This window comes from Antedon bifida, chromosome 5 (assembly GCF_963402885.1).
Source record: "Antedon bifida chromosome 5, ecAntBifi1.1, whole genome shotgun sequence".
NCBI classification, from domain to species: Eukaryota; Metazoa; Echinodermata; class Crinoidea; order Comatulida; family Antedonidae; genus Antedon; species Antedon bifida.
Genome location: NC_136230.1, coordinates 18,298,715 through 18,320,772, shown reverse-complemented (window position 1 = coordinate 18,320,772; position 22,058 = coordinate 18,298,715). Strand labels below are relative to the sequence as shown.

At 35.1% G+C, this 22,058-nt stretch overlaps 2 protein-coding genes across 4 annotated transcripts in view; one reads left to right on the top strand and one right to left on the bottom strand.

Moving 5' to 3' along the window:
• The window catches only part of LOC144842685 (beta carbonic anhydrase 1-like), a 307,431-nt gene that overhangs the window by 157,095 nt on the left and 128,278 nt on the right, over positions 1 to 22,058 (top strand). The window lies entirely within an intron of this gene.
• The window catches only part of LOC144842634 (gamma-tubulin complex component 3 homolog), a 64,784-nt gene that overhangs the window by 3,170 nt on the left and 39,556 nt on the right, over positions 1 to 22,058 (bottom strand). For all 3 annotated transcript variants that reach the window (XM_078699116.1, XM_078699114.1, XM_078699117.1), the window contains 3 exons: positions 11,965 to 12,096; positions 11,227 to 11,367; positions 3,380 to 3,499 (listed from right to left, as the gene is read on the bottom strand). In XM_078699116.1, coding sequence (XP_078555242.1) covers positions 3,380 to 3,499; positions 11,227 to 11,367; positions 11,965 to 12,096 — 393 coding nt within the window. The remainder of the gene's footprint in view (positions 1 to 3,379; positions 3,500 to 11,226; positions 11,368 to 11,964; positions 12,097 to 22,058) is intronic.

Here is a 22,058-nt window from a genome sequence, read left to right as displayed (position 1 = left end):
AGGGTTACAATATTCAATTCAATTCAATTCAATTCAATTTATTTTCATAAGATACATCATTGTGAAATAATATTACAGTGTGTTTTTTTTTTTTTTATAATTAGAATGCACTTATGCTGGAGAAACATAAATAAGCCCGGAGGGCTTTAAGGCTAGTTCCACCAGAAAAAAAAAAAATTCAAAAAGTATATATAATAAATGTTTCAAAAGTAGTCAATAAATAAATAAATGAAAATAAAATATGAATAAATAAATAACAAGAATAAAGAAAAAATAATAAACAATTTAAGCTACATACACAAGCACAACAAGACACAGGACAAAAACACGTGACAGAACGAGGACAGAAGGGACGAAGACGCTGGACAAGAGTTAAAAAACTGGGTTAGAGGATAACGACTGAATTCTTAGGGGAGATCGATTGAATACTTTGATACCAACGATGATTTGTAGCTAAACTTGAAGGATTCGAAAGAGCGGTTAGTTAGGGAGGTGTGAAAAGAATTCCATAAAATAGGGCCAGTGGATTTAATTGAGTTTCTTGCTGTGGAATGGTTATTGATTGGGATATATTTATTAGAGTTGCGGGTGTTATAATTGTGAACTTCGTTGTTTTTTGTAAAGAATCGGTTAAATGTGATCGGAAGTTTCTGATTACTAAATTTGTGCATGAACAAAGCAGTCTGTAAATTATTTATGTCGAAGATGTTAAGAGTTTTTACTTTGTAGAAAAGGGGTTTGGAATGAGTGAGGTGTTGGGAATGGGTACAGATGCGGATCGCCTTTTTTTGTAGTTTAAAAAGTTTGTCAAGTCTTGTTGTTTCTGTGCTAGTCCATGGACAAAGTGTTTGGTGTTTAGAATGTGTGACAGCCCAAGCAATGTTGCAATAATTAAGATGTGGCAGGATAAGGGTATTATAAAGGGAAAGTAAAATGTTTTGTGGGAAAGTGAATTTGAGTTTGTTTATTATACCTATAGATCGAGAGATTGTGTTGGAAATTGTATTAATGTGACGCTTCCAGTTCAGTTTGTTGTCAATTGTCACTCCAAGGAATTGAGTATGATCAACTTGTTTGATTAAAACATCGTCTATGAAAATTTCGATGGGGTTTTCTTTAGATTTTTTACTATTGGAGAAGTGAATAAAGTTAGTTTTATCAATGTTTAATGAGAGTTTGTTAGTTTTGAACCAGTTTGAGACGTGGTGAATTTCGGAATTAAAAGTTGAAATTAATTGGTTAAGGTCGGGATGAGAGAGGAAAATATTGGAATCGTCGGCAAAAAGAACATAAGAAAAAGAACTTGAGGCTTGTTGGATATCATTGATGTAAATGAGGAAAAGGAGAGGTCCGAGTATAGATCCTTGGGGGACGCCACAAGTCATAGGAAGGCAGCACGAGGAGTGAGAATTAAAGGATGTGATTTGGGTTCGGTTTTGGAGGTAGTCAGAGAGTAGAGAGTAGGGAGTCCCACGAATGCCATAGTGATAAAGTTTAGATAGTAAGATGGAATGATCAATTGTGTCGAAGGCTTTAGAAAGGTCAAGGAATAAGCCGATTGTGTGATGATGTTCAGACAGGGCAGAGGAGATTTTGTTAAAGATATCGAGAACGGCAAGATCAGTGGAGTAGTTAGGTCTGAAGCCATATTGGTTGTCTTGAAGAATATTGTGATAAGAAAAAAAGTTAAAAAGTCTATTATATATAAGACGTTCGATTATTTTTGAAAAACACGATAGAAGAGAGATGGGACGATAGTTTGCAAAAGAGTGAGGGTTTCCTTTTTTATAAATTGGGATAATTTTAGAAGTTTTTAAGGCTGTAGGGAATTTTCCGGTAGACAAGCACAGATTGAAGATGTATGTTAACGGTTCAGAAATTAGAGGTGCAATGTCTTTAACTACTTTTGGAGAAATGTCGTCAAGGCCCGGACTTTTACCGTTTTTGAATTTTGAGGTTATGTCAATAATTTCTTTTTTAGAAGTAGGAGCGAAAAAAATAGAGTTTTTAATAGGGTCTTTTAGAAAATCAGAATGGCTCCCGGAAGATGATTGAATGTTTGAGGCATACGTAGGACCTATTTCTGCGAAGTATCGGTTAAAATTGGTAGCAATATCAACGGGGTCGGTGATTTTTGTGTCATTGTTATTAAAGAAATTAGGTATATTTTTAGTTGTGTTGTTGATTGTTTGCCACGTTTTTTTAATGTTGTCTTTGTAGCTGTTAAATTTGTTTGAGAAGTGTTGTTTACGTGATATTTTTATAAGTTTGGTTAGTTTGTTTCTATAGTCTATGTACTTTGTTTTGTTCTTTGATACTGGTAATTTTAAATATTTTTTGTACAACTTGTTTCGAGTGTTTATGGATTTAATAATTCCTTTTGTTATCCATGGTTTTGCTATTTTTCGTTTGTTTATTTTAATCTTTTTTCTAGGTATGTTTTTGTTATATAAGATTGAAAATTTGTTACTAAATAAATTAAAAGACTCATTTGCTGAGTTATGCTGGTATATTTCATTCCTATACCTATGCAATGGATAGATTTCAACCATATCGCAAATGGAATGTCACAGCCTCAATGTCACGGCAATAATAACTTCAGAAGAAAATGTCCTTATAAACGGGAATAACAACACCACCCCCTCCATCGCAAGAGGACCATGTTGAACCCAAAAATGTGGAAACGCCAACAAATGTGAAAACAACCACACATGTGAAAACGTATCACCCACAAATGTTTTTTGTGCGCATACATATGGAAGCCCAAACTGTCATTTAATCATTAACAAAGCTATCTTAGTTTTCAATAGAGATATCTTAGTTTTCAATAGAGATATCTTAGTTTCCAATAGAGATATCTTAGTTTTAAATAGAGATATCTTAGTTTTAAATAGTCGATGTTCAATGTTTTTTGCACGCGCACACAATACTACAAGTTTTAAATAGAGATATCTTAGTTAATCGACTACCTACTTACAGTTTCGTCAGTAATCACTACAGTTTTAAAATGTTAATTTATGTTATTAAACACCATCATTTTACAGAAGTTTAGGTTAGGTTTAAACAAGAAATAAATACACATAAATACACGCATCTTTTCTCCTTGATAGGAGTTAAATTAAGAGAACCAGTAATACACGGAATTGTCTGTTGAGATGACTGTTCTGTATGAGGATTATTAAATATTCCTCAATATATGTAGCGGTGGTATGTGTAGTATGTATATTTGGGTTTTCTTCTACACAATGATAGCAAACTACCATTTGGCATGTGTAACTAACAGTATACATAACGCCCAACCACCAGTTAATTTGAATTGTTGAAGATGAGGAAATCTATAAGATACATAACATTACAGGTTCCATATAGATTGTCTTACCTGGTAGGATTGACTAAGAACTCTAAACTGGGCCCTACAGCCTGGTAAAACTTGACAGATGAAGTTTGCCTTTCTTTTCTTTTCTGCTTCTTCTTCCTTTTCACTTACACCCCATTTCCCCTAAATAAAGTATAATTCTATGTAAATACACAATACAAAACTAGATTTAATTCTTAGTATGACGAATTATAGGTTATATGCAGGTTTTAGAAATAAAATATAAGATAACAATCTATATTTTTCCTATAGTCGGTACCCCGAATGGAATAGCCGTGATCACTGACCATTGAACTAATTTATACACAAATTTGAAGAAACATTCTTTGGTGTATTTGAATCATAATTTTTAGGCTGACCAATATATACATTTTTACTTGTTTGCCACACTTTTTCCAATTAAAGACATCTAATTTAAGGTTACAAACTGCATTTTATGTAAAATTAATACTATTGGGCCTATTGCGATAATTTTCTTCGTCTATAAGATGATTTTAATAATTTAAGCGGCTCGCTATAACTTCTGTGATTCACTCACTTTGATCGATCGTAATGGCCAAAACAAATGGAAGATTCATAACTTTTCAGTAAAAATACCGGGTTAACAGATTCTGCCAAAAACAAAAAGACAATGCAGCAACTAGAGTCAGGTAGGACTATAGCTAGCGTACGATGTTCTCTCTTTTTATCATATTTAATCATAAATGTACATTTAAGACAAGGAATGACATGGTTTAATGTTTTTAAATATATATGCATTATTTTTACAAAACATCAAATATTGTAGGGATAGTATCTTTAAGTTTTATGCATATTTATAACCAGTTGGACAGAGTACAGCAAAACCTAATCATACTAAAGCAAACTGTAGGCTACTGTTACTATAATAGGTCAACAAAATCAATTTTCTAGGATCTATAACATGTCATCAACAAGAAGTGTATGTGGTGAAATATTCTATAATAAATAAAACACTAAACAAAACAGTGGTGTTTTGTTTTCAAACTTGCTACAGTAGATATGGGAAAATATTACATAGAAAAATATGTGATTGTGATTGGTTGAAACTGCATCACATGACTACCGCTTTGAGGATCATAATTCGTATATGTCCTTGTGTACGATGATATTGATAATATAAAATCCAGCAAATTATCCAGGAGTTTGATATTGACTGTGTAATTTTCGAGTAAGAACTTGCATCTGCTGTCGTAATTGGCAATTGTAATTATTTGCCTTAATTCGTCGCAAGGTAGACTAACTAGCCAAGCTTAATTACATCGGATAGGAGGCTTAGCAGGGGCGGTCGCAGGACTATTTTAAGGAGGTTACCGTAGTTTTAATCAGCTTAGTAAAAACATTGACATTGGTTATAAAACATTGGCGAGGCAGTTTCTAATGGGAAAAACCTCTGACAGTCAAAGTGTTAAACCTGAATGCATTTCTGTGAAACCTTATAATCAGATCAGCTTTATGTATGAACTATTTAGGAATACCAAAAGATTATGACTCGACATAACATCTTAAAAGTTCCTTGTATTGCATTAAGTTTGCAATCGTATTTAATAACCTTTAGAAGAGAATCTGGAGATGATGGTAAATCTGCTGGGAGGGATTAGCTAGAACATATCCCATTCTTTTGGATTCAAGTTGACACCTACCACTAGAGTGGGGGAATTGATGCGTTGGCACTATGAGTAATCCCAAAACAGCTCCATATTTGATTTCAGAGGCATACTTCCAACTAAGTTTATCTATTACACTTGCTGATCGCAGTAGAAGGTTGAGTCTTTTGTAGATGAAAGAAAACCTTCGACAGAGTTTGGCATGTGGCACTATGGGCAACAATGAACAAATATAACATGAGACAGAAGCGGATCCACACAGTCAGCAAAATAGTACTGGTTCAGGGAAATGGTTTCATACATCAGCTTACCCAAGGCTATCTATGTTCACCTACACTCTTTAATATCTTTTTTTCGAACGCATTATGAATGAAGCTCTTGCAATACACCAGGGTACACCATTTTCTGAGGGAATGTCAGTTCCGTTTTGCAGATAACATTGATAGAGTAGACGGCAGTGAAGAGGAACTTGCCCTAACGATGAACCTGTACAGTAACATCCTCCAGTTGTGGCATAGAATTTAGTTTCGAATAAACAAAGATCATGACCAATAGTGAAAGGCCAATCTCAATCAAGATCGAAGTCACCGGGCATGAGCTTCAGACAGTTAATATCTTGTTCGACCATCAAAGAAGAGGGCTCAAGAACAGAAGTAATTGCAAGAGCGCCATAACCAACCATTGCTGTCGCAAAGCTAAAAATTATTTGGAGAAAAAATAAAAATTGAAAATAAAACTTGTTACTCCGCACACTGGCCATCACAATCTTACTGTATATATACAAGTCTTGGACATTAACAGCCGAACTATAATGAAGAATCCAGGCCCTGTAAATGAGATGCTACAGAACCAGTGGCCGTATTCACCAATCTCACTTAGGCTAAGGGAAATACTTACCCTTAAAATTTAAGAATTCCCTTAACAAAGGGAAACACTTAAGGGGTATTCACAAATGAGTTAAGGGATTCACTTACCTAAGGAAAACACTTAATTTAAGGGTAAAACTTAAGGGTAAAAATAATCATAAATATTCATGAGTTGTCCCATTGTCCAATCACAGAGGATTTAATTCCCCTATGGTCCAATCACTTTCCTCTCTAAAACTAATTTGCATATTTAAAAAAAGAGTAAGGAGATTGGGAAAGGGGGACGGGGAGAAAGTGTGTGGACGTGACGATGATCAATAAAAAGAAAATGGCAGTCAAAACAAAAACAAGTAAATGAATAGACCTAGACTAATTTGTATGAGGATCAAGAAAAATAGGTCTAGCCTAGATGCTACTAACAAACCAACATTCTGTGCAGGCTTAAACCTGTCTGTGTTGAGGAATATGCATCCTAGGCTGGTTACTTGGCAGACCAACATCTCTACCTAGAGACTAGCATCTCTACCTAGCCTACTAGACTGGGGGATAATTTCTATTACAACGAAATGAGAAGCCATCTTCCACGAAAATAATGGCAGTCAAAATAAAAACAAATAAATGAATATAGGCCTAGACTAATTTGTATGGTGAGGATCAGCAAAAAAGGTCTAGATGCTACTCAAATCAAACCAAACATGAATCCCTAGGCTAGGCTGGTTACTGGGCACACCAACAGGGGGCCTAGCATCTCTACCTAGCCTAGACTGGGGCTGTCTACAAGTAGGCATAGTACTCGCACATACAGAATCGTCAGCACAACCAAGGTACTTAATAGTTAAGGGAACTTTTAAGGGACCTCTGAGGTCCCTTAAAAGTTAAGGGGAAAATAGACCAAGTTAAGGGTTTCCCTTAACCTTAAACCCTTTGTGAATACCACTTAAGTGAAACCCTTAATATTTTCTTGATTTAAGGGAAATTCTTAGGATTTAAGGGAAATATCTCACTTAAGTGTGATTGGTGAATACGGCCACAGGTTCCCTATATTTTTACCCTTAATTTGCATATTTCAGTTGATTTGCATATTTCAGCTAACTAGCTCCTCCAGAATGGCAAGAGGTTGTGTGGTCGATCGTGTGTGTGTGTTTGTTTCTACATTTGTTAGAAGTATTACTCAACAAGTTATTGGCAGATCTTTCCAAATTGAAACCACAGATAGATATGTGGTCAGGAACAACTCCATTACATGCTGAAGGCAACCCGGATCCCAATTCTGGACTACTTATTATTATTATTTTACCATAAGAACAATTTGGAAAAAAAAATTAACTCTCGACAACTAGCGGTTGGCATTCTATGGGTAGGTATACAGATAGGTAGATACCCTATATTTTAACCCATAATTTGCATTTTTCAGCTAATTTGCATATGTTCTAAAGGTGTGACCGATTTGTGGAATTTCATCTCCACATCATGTGTGTTCAATTTAAAAAATAAAATTATAGATTGCCTAAACTATACCTGATATAAAGAAAAATTCTGTAAATAGCAGCCATTTTGGTTTTATGGACATTAACCTAATTTCTTCAACTGTATTTTTTCTCCATTTTTGATGTTGTTCTGATAGGATATTTAGCACAAAAATAAATTCTGTTCTGATTTTGTCTATGTATTTTTGCTACATTGACCGGACTATTGGTATGTCATCATCTATAATTTCTTCTTAAAGATGATGTCATTTAAGTTTCATCTAAAAACTAACTATGCTCATCTCAAAGTTATGCGATGAGGTCAGAATATTGTTATGTGTTATGATATGGACTTTGTTCTGAAATAAAAGTGAATTGAATTGAATTGAATAATAATAATATAAATAAACTAAAGGGCCTGTGGCGAAGCGAATTTGTTAAATGACACCCCTAGATGGCCACAAATGGTACTCTCGTGCACGTGAAATTAAAGATCAATGGCACCTCTAGTTCGCTGTAAATGACACTAATTAGAAAGAAGTAAATATGATTGCAACTTCATCCTCCTTGTTTGTACCTACTAAATAAATTATATAAAACGATCAATTAAAAATTCCCCAAAAAACAACAAAACATAATGTTAGCTTAATGTACTTCACAATCTTTCATATCATAATGAAATTAGAAGCCTCTCTTAGTCAGACATTATATCGGCCTAAAGTGGGCCGATTCGTCCCGTCAAACCTGGGCCGAATCATCCCACATTCAGCTATTGCCTATATAGCAGCTTAGAAATAGTAAGAAACACAACCTAGACTAATGGTATCACTGCATTTGGTGTTTCGAAAAATGGTAAATAAAAAGGGTGCTCAATCTTATGTTTGGCAGGAGCAGTGTGCACGAGGTAGAAACATGAGCAAGAATATAGTTTTGTACTTTTCATTTGAAATGGCGCAAGGCAGCATTGCTGCTATACTATAACTGCAGCTGCGCTGATCACATGTGCTGCTGTCTCAATATCGCTAATGACCGGAGTGATCTAATTTACCTAATCTACCCTGATCTGCCCATTTTAAATGACCTAATTTGCATAAAATCAAAATGGCTGCCATTTTACAACTTTGGCCCCAATTATCTCTTAAACCATAAAGAATTTGGTATAAGAATGTATTAAACACAAATATAAACATGACCCCAAATATTCAGAATAATGTACTTGATTTGTCTTTAGGGTCAAGGTCAAAGGTCATTCCAGCATGGCATCTAAAATATGCTAATTATCTTTTAATTCATTAGCTATTCTGAATAAAGAATGTATAACTATAAGTCCAAATATAAACAAGACTCCAAGATTCAGAATAATGCAATTGAGTTGTATTAGGGGTCAAGGTTTAAAAGGTCATCTAATTACACCATATAAAATATGAAAATCATCTCTCAAAACATTATTTAATATAAATATGACCTTAACTATTCATATGCAATTGAGTTGTATTAGAGGTCAAAATCAAAAATCAAAGTCATCCAATTATGCCATATAAAATATGCAATTTATCTCTAAAAAAAATCAGATATTTTGAACAATAATGTATTTAATAGAAATATAAATATGTTCTTAAAGATTTGCATTTGATTTGTATTTAGGGTCAAGATAAAATGTCTAATTATGAAGTGAATTCATTTGAATTTGGATGATGTACCTGAACATATCATGTCTATAGAAAACCTCATTTGATTTTACTCCAAGGATCAGACTATTAGGAAAGATCATTTAATTGTAAAGAATTACATTTTATTATATTTGGGGTTTTTTTTAGATTACACTTACAGTACACATATTCAAAATTTGAAAAACAACGATAACAAGAAATATTTCTTACAAAAAACGCAGTTTTAAAGATATATTGGCCGCCTAAAATTTGTTTCTTTCAAATTTGTTTTTTAATGTGTAATTTAATGTCACATAATAACATGCACACAACAATAGAAAAAAGTATCCTACTTTTCACAAATAATACCACCACGATTATATCCAATACGTTTCCACAAGTGGAGTGTATTTGAAGTAAAATACAACAAGAATTCATACTTTGATATGTCATAATTGTGCAATTGAAATTGAAAAATAAAAAATACTGAATCTGTAAAAGATGAGATAAAAGTGCTTATTAAATAATTTAAATAAAAACTAGACATGTAACTCGTCACTTTGACGAGTTAGTTATCCGCACGACAAACACCACGTGCACGTCATATACGTTGGAATATTGCATGACATGCTTAAAATGAAACGCGTAGAAAGTTGATTAGAAATTGTTTTTTCCCATTTTCAAATTTTAAATGCGCGTGCGCGCGTAAATTTGTGTTAAACTCGCAATTTTTTTTCCACAGAAAGTTAGTGCATGATATAAATTAAACTTCTGCAAAGTTTCAATTTAAAATTTTATTTGGTTTTTGACCTATGTTAAATACGCGAAATTCATAAAATATTTTTTCAGGGGGACAATATATCTTTAATGTATTAGTTATAATATTCAATTTTTTACTCGGGCTACCCGAGTCTAGGACTCGTTCTCCTCTTCTTCTATCTGGACACTATTGAGCCAACTTTCAAGTCCTACTAGTTCTTTGCATACATATACTAGGGTAATAGGTGAAAAAAGCTATAGAGAGAAAATTTTCGTACTTCAATCGGATGCAGAATTACGACGTCATAAACATGGTACCAATCGAAAAAATTGTGATTTTTAAAGTACTACTCGTCCCTTATTCATTGTAGTATTGAGCTGGGATTTTGCATGAATATACTACAGGGAAATGTCCTCTAAGCTATAGAGCCAGATTTTTAAATTTCAATCCGGATGCAGTCATATGACGTCTTCGAAGATGGTACCGTATAGCCGTATTGGTAGCGAGGTTGATGATGTGTATGTGACGTCACATCCCCTCTTATGACGTCATTACAGCTTCTTTTGCTGTACTCCGAGTATCGCAAATTCGTGCTTGTTTCAAAATGTTTAAGGTATATATAATCATTGACCTACTGTATTAATCTCTGGGAGGGAGGGATGTGGGCGCAGTGTGCAGACATCAATATTTTTATACAATATAGTTGTACATTCTTATACAAAATTCTTTATGGTTTAAGAGATAATTAGGATGAAAGTTGTCAAATGGCAGCCATTTTGATTTTATGCAAATTAGGCCACTAATACTCGGCAGATCAGGGTAGATTTTGGATATAGTATTCTCTAATATATTTCGAAACATATTTCAACAATAAAACAAACTTTTGCAATTTGTTTGACTCAAAGGCTATTTTTGAGCTATTTCCACTCGTCTAAAACCACAATTTACAAACTCATTTTCATTTATCCACTACAAACTGTGGTGCTGCTTAAACTACACTCTATATAAAAGAAAATATAATCGAAATTTGCAGAAAGAAGCAATTAAACACTGTTATTTCAAAGTTTGGAACGTCTGTAATTACTACGGAAATTCGGCCCAATATTACGGACATAGGGAAATGAAGATATACTTAAATGATGGGGAATCCCCGGCAAAATGCAACAATTATCAACAACCCATATGACAGGGTTTTCTACGAACACAGCGTACCTTTTCATGACACACACAAGCAATCCAGTCAGAAATTCATTCTGAGCATGTTCAGAAACAAAACAAAACAACAATAATAACAGATATCGCCTTTTATATCTGTAAAATATAAGATTTGACATCACCTCGGAAATTATATTTTGCTCTCGGGAGTATATATTCGATCAAGCAAAATATCATTCCCTCTGGGATGTCAAATCTTATATTTCACTTCTAAGCAGGCAATATCTGTAATTATAATTTTGTGTAGAACAGTATAACAAAAAAAATACCTCTTGAGTCCGTGTAGTGATGAGATTTCTCATCTGTTGTTGCGCTTCAAGCTCATCCAGAGCCTTCTTGTACATTGTTTCTTGTGCTGATTGGTACTGAATTATTAAGTCAAATATTGCTCTTAACTGAGTTAACAAACGCTATATAAATAGGAAAGATAGTATTTCATGTGATTAAAAGATTTATTTATTTGTATCTCATTGAAAAATACATTTGTGGTTTAGAATTGTCTATAGATTTAGAATGTTATATTACTATGGGAAAGGCATTCCAATTCTTAATAGCTGAATATTATTTAGTATGAGCAGCTTTATATACAGTAGGTACTCGAAAATTGAAATTGCTCCATCTGGTATTATAATATTGGTGACATTCATTAATGCAAGAAAAATGGGATGTAAAGTGGACAGTAATCATTAAAAATGATACAAATTCAACGATTCAGATGCATAAAGTGAGTAGATTTAGCTAAAAAGCATGATTTTCCTTCTGGTAATAAATATTGGCTTCCAAGACACGGTGCAATATAGAGGTTTCAAGACATATCTGGTGGAACAATCTTGTCTTGCATATTGTCGCCTGATATAATTTGGAGATTACGCCTTAAGTAAGTTGAAATATTATCATAACAACAGCGATAAAGTAATTAAAAAATACTAGAATGTGATGACAACTGTATGCCTATTTATAAAACAATTAACTTATTCTAATTTATCTATCTAATAATAAATTCTTACAGTAGATTCTGGATCAAGTAATGATCGTTTAATGATGGTGTCAAGAAAGTCTTCATGAGCAGATATTATGTGGTCAAGATCTTGTGCATTTGTAACCTGTTTCCATAGCTCACACCAAGCACACTCCAACACCTAAACAAACATAATTCAAATAGTTGTTACAAATGTGCTACTCTATCCCATGCTAATAGTCTGAGAGATGAGTTGATTTAGTGCACATATTTTTTCTTGTGATGCACTTTCAGGTCAGAGGTCAATGACCTATTTTTTTACGTAATTTTACCAATATCTTTATTTTATGGCACAGTATTGGATGAAATGCATCAATTGTTTTGGAATTAAGCTCAATGTAACGCCGATGATAATACTACTCAATTGATTATTATGAAAAGTCATTATTTTACAAAATATGTGGAAAATAATCTCATTTTTTCCATTTTTTGGTAAAATTTCATTTTTTAATTTAATGAATAACAAATATTTTTGTAACATATGCTTTTAAACTTTTAAAAACTGCCCTAACTATATGGGAGTGGATATCAAAAAGATATTTTAAATTTGCGTTACAATTAGAGCTTGTATAATTATGTAAAATACTGATTTTATTCATTTTTGGGTAAAAATCGCTAAATCTTGAATAAAAATGAAAGGCAATAATAATGTTTATATTCATTGTAATGAAAGTTTTTGTCATAAACCTATAGTTATCATAAATTTAGAAAATACTGATTTTGACAATGAATCAATACAATGAATATAAACATTATCATTGGTTTTCATTTAATGTATGATTTAGCGTTCTACGGCAAGTAGTTCAACAGATAGCATGTTGTAATTTTTAACCAAAAATAAATGAAAATCCGTATTTTCTAAATTTATGATGATTTATAATATGTTTATGACAAAAACTTCCATTACAATGAATATAAACATTATCATTGGCTTTTATTTATTTAATGTATGATTTAGCATTCTACTACAAGTAGTTAGCAGATAACATTTTTTTTTTATTTTTACCCAAAAATGAGTAAAATAAGTTTTTTACAAGCTCTAATTGTAACACAAATTTAAAATTTCTTTTTGATATCCACTCCCATATCCACTCAAGCATATGTTACAAAAATATTTGTTATTCATTAAAATAAAAAAATGAAATTTTACCAAAAAAAATGGAAAAAATTAGTTTATTTTCCATATATTTTGTAAAATAATGACTCAAATGACTTTTCATGATAATCAATGTGTAGTATTATTCATCTGCTTTGAATTGAACCTAATTTCATAAAAAAATAAACACTGAAATAATAAAGATGAAAACAGTATAATGCTGTGCGCTATACATCCATTTACACATTTGTGTATACTGTATTACTATAATATTGCTGTACTATCTTTTTGATTCCCGAATCATCCCGAATAATTATAAGATGGTGCCCGTCCATTGGACGGGTAACTGCCAGTATTATATATTTCTTTTTAAAAATTTGTATGGTTGATAATGTTTATTTGTATGTAGTTTAAGTTATTATTAATCTTTGTTAATGTTAATCTTGGGGTTTACTCTCTCGTACAGTATGATTTGGATTTTACAAATTATCAAATTAATTTGTTTTACTTTAATTTATAATGTTATGTGTAAATTAAGATTTTGTTTTTAGTTAAATTCTTATTAATAATTAATTAAGATTTTTAGTATTTATTTTCAGTTTTAGTTAAACTCTTGTTTAATTGTTATTTTAATTTTTGTATGATGTCTTACAGCCTTGCGGAAAAACACCATTGAGGTGAACAAGTGTTACCGTGATGGTATAGGACATAATAACGCATTTCATAGTCGTCTGGTAAATTGTCATCGTTTGTAAAGCTTTCAAAGTATGTTAATATCAGTTCCGACTGGCGAACAGTGACTTAGTTGAATCTGGTTGAATATTCTTGCAGTCTCCTGTTGTTCAGTTGAATGTTTTGATTTGTGGTGATAAGAATGTTTGGTGGTTTGTCATCACGTCTGGTGTACCACAGGAATTCGTGCTGGGTCTCTGTTGTTTAATTTATACGTATCTTGGTTGAATCGGATATGCCACAGCATGTGGATGACACAGTTTTATTTAGAGTCAGCTGGACTCGGGCAGATAGTGTAAAACTACAAGATGATTTAAATGTTGTTTTTAAATGGGGAATTGAACATGGCACTAAATAGTAAAAAATGTAAGCTGATGCAAATTACACGGAGCAGGAAAAGTATTTATGATGAAAACTTTATTAGTGGTAATAAATTAGAAACAGTTGATAATATGAGATATCTAGGTTAACTATTACAAAAACACTAAAATGGGAAGAACATATCAACATTGTTTTTTCCAAATATAAAAGACTATACAGATTTATTAAACGTACTGCTAAGTCTACAAACCAAGAAATTCTGATTAAATACTTCTATCTATTATTCAATATGGTATCCCTGTATGGTTACCATTTCAGCAGGACAACATTGATAAACTGGAGGAGGTCCAGAGAAGTCTTACACGGTCTTGTTTTCCGTATACCAGGCACGATAACTCAGACATATATCGTATCACAGTAGACATGAAATCTTAAATATTCCTATTTTATATAGTCGTTTAACTTTTCTTTATATCATGTTTGTTGTAAAATGCCTCTATAATCTGTTCACCATTGTTCCATAAATCAATACTTCCAGAACCCAGTCATAGCAACTTTATACAACAAAAATCTAGAACTAATGCTTTCTTTAACAGTACATTTAATAGATTCCCTTGGATCTGGGACTTAATCCTGTCAGATGTCCAGGACATATGTGTATTTGATGTTAGACTTTTTTCTATTAAACTTAAACAAGTAATCTATGAAAACAACAATTTAAATTGTTACGAGACAAAAAGGTTGATTATTTTATATTTTATACAATTCAGTTATAACAGGCCCGTAGCCGGTGGGGGTATGGCTCGGGACGAAACCCCACCCTTTTACAGCGAACCCCCTTAACCGACTGCGAACCCCCATCCCTGACATGCCGAACCCCCATCCCTGAAAATCCTCCAAACACGTGCCCCACAGTACAAAAGGTTATTTTTAAATTAAAAAATTTGTTAACTCAATCGTGAATAACTCATACCTTCTTCCCTGTATGAGCATACGTTGAGCGATAAGTGTCTGTAAATTTCTAAGAGTTGCAAATGAATTGCCAATTTTTAACTGACAAATAAATAAAAATGTTTGGTCCCTGGATGTAACATGATATTGACGCAAATACCACAAACGATTCGTACAAAGTACACCGCCAGACAACCCAAATACTTAGTGTCCCTTGACAGATCCTGGCTACGGCCCTGTATAACTCGTGATGAATTTAAAGCAGATCATGTAAACGAAAGTGCTCGATACAAGATGTAGAGTCAAATAGAAATAAATGATAAAGACGCTTGTAAATTACCAATTGAACATTTTATTGCACTACAACAGGCTGTTTCTATGTTCTATTCAGTTATGTATTTATATGAACTTAGTATTTGAGTTTGATATTTGATCTGAAGTACTAAATGTTTGGTTTTAACCAATCTATTTTATTTATCTTAAATTTTCTAAAGTTGTATCACTGCTGGCTGGGACATGAAAGCTGGAGTTGCCCGGGTCTAGCATGTGTATTGTATGTATTATATGTTGGCTGGCACATCAAAGCTGGAGTTGCCCGGGTCTAGCATGTGTATTGTATGTTTTATATGTTGGCTGGGACATCAAAGCTGGAGTTGCCCGGGTCTAGCATGTGTATTGTATGTTTTATATGTTGGCTGGGACATCAAAGCTGGAGTTGCCCGGGTCTAGCATGTGTATTGTATGTATTATATGTTTGCTGGGACATTAAAGCTGGAGTTGCCCGGGTCTAGCATGTGTATTGTATGTTTTATATCTTGGCTGGCACATGAAAGCTGGAGTTGCCCAGGTCTAGCATGTGTATTGTATGTATCACTGCTGGCTGGGACATCAAAGCTGGAGTTTCCCGGGTCTAGCATGTGTATTGTATGTATTATATGTTGGCTGGGACATCAAAGCTGGAGTTGCCTGGGTCTAGCATGTGTATTGTATGTATTATATGTTGGCTGGGACATCAAAGCTGGAGTTGCCCGGGTCTAGCATGTGTATTGTATGTATTATCAATGAGGGCGCTTCACTGATGCCGTTTGAAATTTAAATTCGCTCTCCTTTTCACCTAACATTTTACCATTTTTTAACGCCTTTTTTTTCGTCTCGTGCTGAGTATTGTGCAAGTTGGTTGTTTGGTGTCTATTATTATTTGTCTTTTGATGGTATTTTGCTAGTTTTGCCTGTATTAACTGAACTTTGGAGTTAGGCCTGGTCACCAAGCCAGCTGTAGGAGCAGGTGTACATTTTTGTGCGCGGTACACACAGGTAGCACGTCTCGGTGCTGGCATCTCCTCGATGGCTGTCCGTTACTCTACTGCTGACCTAAAATCTTTCAACCAGGGTAAATGTTTCTACGATAATCCATCTTTCTTCAACATTGCTAAGGAGCTCCTGATATTGAGGAAACCGAGAGGTTCTCGTGGTGGCAGAAATAAAAGGCGTAAGATTAAAGTCGTTATTGGTAATGGGCGTAGGCCTAGGCCTACCAACATGGCCGCCCTCAACAAAAGTGGCTCTTCTCGAAATAATCTGGTCACAATTAAACTACGTAGATCAGGAGTTTCCTGTCCTAGACTTTTCCTTGCTAATGCCCGCTCTGTTAAAAATAAGATTGACGAATTTGAAGCCACCATTTCCAAATTCAAAGTCGATATAGCTGTGTTAACAGAGACTTGGCTGAATGATGCTACTATTGATTTTGTGAATTGTTCCGGTTTTAAAAAGTTCACGAAGAATAGATGCAACAAGAGAGGTGGTGGTGTTGCTATTTTTGTTGGTGATGATTTTGCCTGTGAATCTTGCATTGCACATGGTAGCTGTAATTTCGAATGCTTTTGGATAAAGACAACTATTCCAGGCAAGTCAAATCAAGGTAGTCACTTTTATATTGGAGCTATTTATTATCCACCGTCTGCCGCTAATGCGGATTTGTTGATACAATTGATAACATTCGTTCTATGGATTTCGCTGCTCCTATTGCTATTTTGGGTGACTTTAATGACCTAGATCTAGCTGAGCTGGAAGTGAATGTTGGACTATCGCAAGTTGTTAACTTCGCTACGCGAAAGGATGCCCTGTTGGACAAGATATTTTTGAGTCGTGCTGATCTTTACCATCTTCCGGAACGCTTAGCGCCACTGGGTCGGAGTGACCATAATGCCATCCTATTGGAACCACTGATTGAATTACCTCAGCACAAGCGTCTATCAGTGCGTTCTCAGCCATATCGTGACTCCTCTGTTTTGTCCTTTGGTCAATGGGTTACAACCCATGAGTGGAATGATGTGCTGAATATTGAGGACGTCAATCGAAAAACCAAAATGTTCTCTTCAATTTTGAATGGTGCTTTTAACAAGATCTTTCCTGTGCTGATTAGGAACAAGCGCACTGCTGACAAGCCCTGGATGTCCGACAAGATTCGAAGATTAATTGACTCGAGACAAACTTTGTTTCGTAGGTTTGGTAGAACGGATGAGTGGCGTTCAATTCGCAACTTAGTCCAAGATTGTATTAGAAAGGCAAAAAACAAATATTATTGTAATTCCTTATTAAGTCTTAAACGTAACAACCCTGCCATGTGGCATAAAGGTATTAAACAACTATGTAATCTTAAGACTAAAAATTCTAATTTCACCTTGCCTGGGCTGTCCAAAGTTGAAACTGCCTCTGAGATTAATGCCCATTTCTCTAGTGTTTGTAATGACATCCCTCCTCTTAATTTAAACGATTTGCCTGCTTATCTCCCAGCCCCTGGGCCACCACCTTTAATATATGCTGGTCAGGTCCTAAAAGCCCTTTGTAATCTTAAGCCTAACAAAGCTGGCCATCCAGATGAACCCCCTATTAAATTATATCGAGATTTTGCTCCTGAACTTGCTGAGCCTGTTGCGGATATCTTCAATCATGCATTGAAGGATGGTGTTTTCCCCGACCTTTGGAAAAGGGCTACTGCAGTTCCCATTCCTAAAACTGTGAATGCTAGTTCTGTCTCTGACCTTAGACCTATTTCCCTTACCTATATTCTTGCCAGGGTATTTGAATCTTTTATTGTTAAGTGGATTCTTGAAGATATTAAGGGTAAATTAGATTCTCGTCAATTTGGTAGTAGGAAAAAGGCTTCCTCAACTCACTATCTTGTTAGTCTTATTGACTCTACACTCAAAGATGTTGAGAAGGGTAAATGTTATGTGAACCTATGTGCCACTGACTTTACTAAAGCTTTTGATCGTGTTGATCATAATGTTATTATTATAAAGTTGATTGAACTGGGTGTGAGGTCGTCCATAATTCCCATCGTCTGCAGCTTTCTCACTTCCCGTTCTCTCAACACCAAGTTTGCTGGGACTTTGTCATCTTCCAAGTCACTGACTTGTGGTGTCCCACAGGGGACATTGCTTGGCCCTGTACTTTTCCTAGTACTTATTAACGATGCTTGTGTTGATTGCTGCAGACGATGGAAATATGTGGATGACCTCACCCTTGGGGAGGTCGTTCGCAAAGGTGATTTGCCTTCCATGCAATCCCTGTTAGATGATCTGAGTGTTTGGTGTTCATCCAATAACATGATACCCAAACCCTCCAAATGCCATATCTTGGTTGTCAATTTTCTTAAGGACAAGTCGGACGATATTATATCGCCTTCTTTTAGTCTGAGTGGTTCCATTTTACAAGTAGTTGATCACATGACGCTTCTTGGTGTAATCATTCAAAATGACCTGAAATGGGAACTTAACACTACTAATATTGTGTCTAGAGCTTCTAGACGTTTATTTTCCTTGTGTATTTTGAAAAAAGTTGGAATCTTAATTAATGATCTGTTGACTGTTTATATGGCTTATATAAGACCTATTTTAGAATATGCTGCCCCTGTTTGGCATGGCGCTATCACTAAGGATATGTCCAAGTCTATTGAAAAGGTACAAAAGAGAGCATTGCGAATCATGCTAGGTAACAACTACTTGTGCTATGATCATGCATTGTCTGTTACTGGTTTACCTACTCTTGTTGAGAGAAGAAACAAACTGGTGTTGTCTTTCGGGGAAGGCTTACTAAAATCCGAGCTGTTTAGAGAAATACTTCCCCCTCTTCATAAGCCAGCTCGGTCTCTCAGATTCAACCGATTTCTAGAAGTACCTCATTGTAAAACCAGCAGACTTAGGTCGTCTCCAGTTCCCACCATGGTAGATATAATTAATAGGCATCACTAGCTCTTTTTTTAGATATGTTATAAGTGAATGTTTTAAGGTTTTTTATTCATGTATGGTTTATAATTTTATGGTACGATATCTAATTTTAATAAGATGTTTCTATTTTTATAGCAATTTTAACTAATTTTTATTTATTTGTAATACAATTCATTTCAGTCTTTGACTGTCGTTTTGTAATATATTTTTATATACCGATTAAATAAATAAATAAATAAAATTATATGTTGGCTGGGACATCAAAGCTGGAGTTGCCCGGGTCTAGCATGTGTATTGTATGTATTATATGTTGGCTGGCACATGAAAGCTGGAGTTGCCCGGGTCTAGCATGTGTATTGTATGTTTTATATGTTGGCTGGGACATCAAAGCTGGAGTTGCCCGGGTCTAGCATGTGTATTGTATGTATTATATGTTGGCTGGGACATCAAAGCTGGAGTTGCCCGGGTCTAGCATGTGTATTGTATGTTTTATATGTTGGCTGGGACATCAAAGCTGGAGTTGCCCGGGTCTAGCATGTGTATTGTATGTATTATATGTTGGCTGGGACATCAAAGCTGGAGTTGCCCGGGTCTAGCATGTGTATTGTATGTTTTATATCTTGGCTGGCACATGAAAGCTGGAGTTGCCCGGGTCTAGCATGTGTATTGTATGTATCACTGCTGGCTGGGACATCAAAGCTGGAGTTGCCCGGGTCTAGCATGTGTATTGTATGTTTTATATCTTGGCTGGCACATGAAAGCTGGAGTTGCCCGGGTCTAGCATGTGTATTGTATGTATCACTGCTGGCTGGGACATCAAAGCTGGAGTTGCCTGGGTCTAGCATGTGTATTGTATGTATTATATGTTGGCTGGGACATCAAAGCTGGAGTTGCCCGGGTCTAGCATGTGTATTGTATGTATTATATGTTGGCTGGGACATCAAAGCTCCAAATATTGTTAAATAGACTTGCCAGAATTATCCTATATGCTGATATTAGAACACCTGTTGATGATCTCATGACATCACTCAATTGGAAACATATAAATCAACGATGGGACCATAATATTCTTATAATGACCTTTAAATGTTTAACAGGTACTGTTCCCGATTACCTAATTGATTTTTATGATTTTATTGATAATTATCACAATTTAAATACAAGAAGCAAATCGAAAAACACTTTAGTCTTACCAAAATGGCATAATGATTCTGGTAAAAGAACATTTCAATACCGCTCAGTCAAACTCTGGAATAATCTTTCACCAGATATTCGCAGCTCTATAAATTCATTAACTTTGCAATCGTTTAAAAATTTGATCTAACTGTATTTTTCTCTTGCTTCTTGTGATATTGTAGTCTTTAAAAACGTTTTCATAATTTTCCATTTTTATTGTTTATATTTGTAATTTGTAAGTGTTAACTGGACTTCAAGGAAGAACAATGTACAAATATTGAATGAATATCCAGAATAAAGAAAGATTTCTATCTATCTATCTAAAGCTGGAGTTGCCCGGGTCTAGCATGTGTATTGTATGTATTATATGTTAGCTGGGACATCAAAGCTGGAGTTGCCCGGGTCTAGCATGTGTATTGTATGTATTATATGTTGGCTGGGACATCAAAGCTGGAGTTGCCCGGGTCTAGCATGTGTATTGTATGTTTTATATGTTGGCTGGGACATCAAAGCTGGAGTTGCCCGGGTCTAGCATGTGTATTGTATGTATTATATGTTGGCTGGCACATGAAAGCTGGAGTTGCCCGGGTCTAGCATGTGTATTGTATGTATTATATGTTGGCTGGGACATCAAAGCTGGAGTTGCCCGGGTCTAGCATGTGTATTGTATGTATTATATGTTGGCTGGCACATGAAAGCTGGAGTTGCCCGGGTCTAGCATGTGTATTGTATGTATTATATGTTGGCTGGGACATCAAAGCTGGAGTTGCCCGGGTCTAGCATGTGTATTGTATGTTTTATATGTTGGCTGGGACATCAAAGCTGGAGTTGCCCGGGTCTAGCATGTGTATTGTATGTATTATATGTTGGCTGGGACATCAAAGCTGGAGTTGCCCGGGTCTAGCATGTGTATTGTATGTATTATATGTTGGCTGGGACATCAAAGCTGGAGTTGCCCGGGTCTAGCATGTGTATTGTATGTTTTATATGTTGGCTGGGACATCAAAGCTGGAGTTGCCCGGGTCTAGCATGTGTATTGTATGTATTATATGTTGGCTGGCACATGAAAGCTGGAGTTGCCCGGGTCTAGCATGTGTATTGTATGTATTATATGTTGGCTGGGACATCAAAGCTGGAGTTGCCCGGGTCTAGCATGTGTATTGTATGTATTATATGTTGGCTGGGACATCAAAGCTGGAGTTGCCCGGGTCTAGCATGTGTATTGTATGTATTATATGTTGGCTGGGACATCAAAGCTGGAGTTGCCCTGGTCTAGCATGTGTATTGTATGTATTATATGTTGGCTGGGACATCAAAGCTGGAGTTGCCCGGGTCTAGCATGTGTATTGTATGTATTATATGTTGGCTGGGACATCAAAGCTGGAGTTGCCTGGGTCTAGCATGTGTATTGTATGTATTATATGTTGGCTGGCACATGAAAGCTGGAGTTGCCCGGGTCTAGCATGTGTATTGTATGTATTATATGTTGGCTGGGACATCAAAGCTGGAGTTGCCCGGGTCTAGCATGTGTATTGTATGTATTATATGTTGGCTGGGACATCAAAGCTGGAGTTG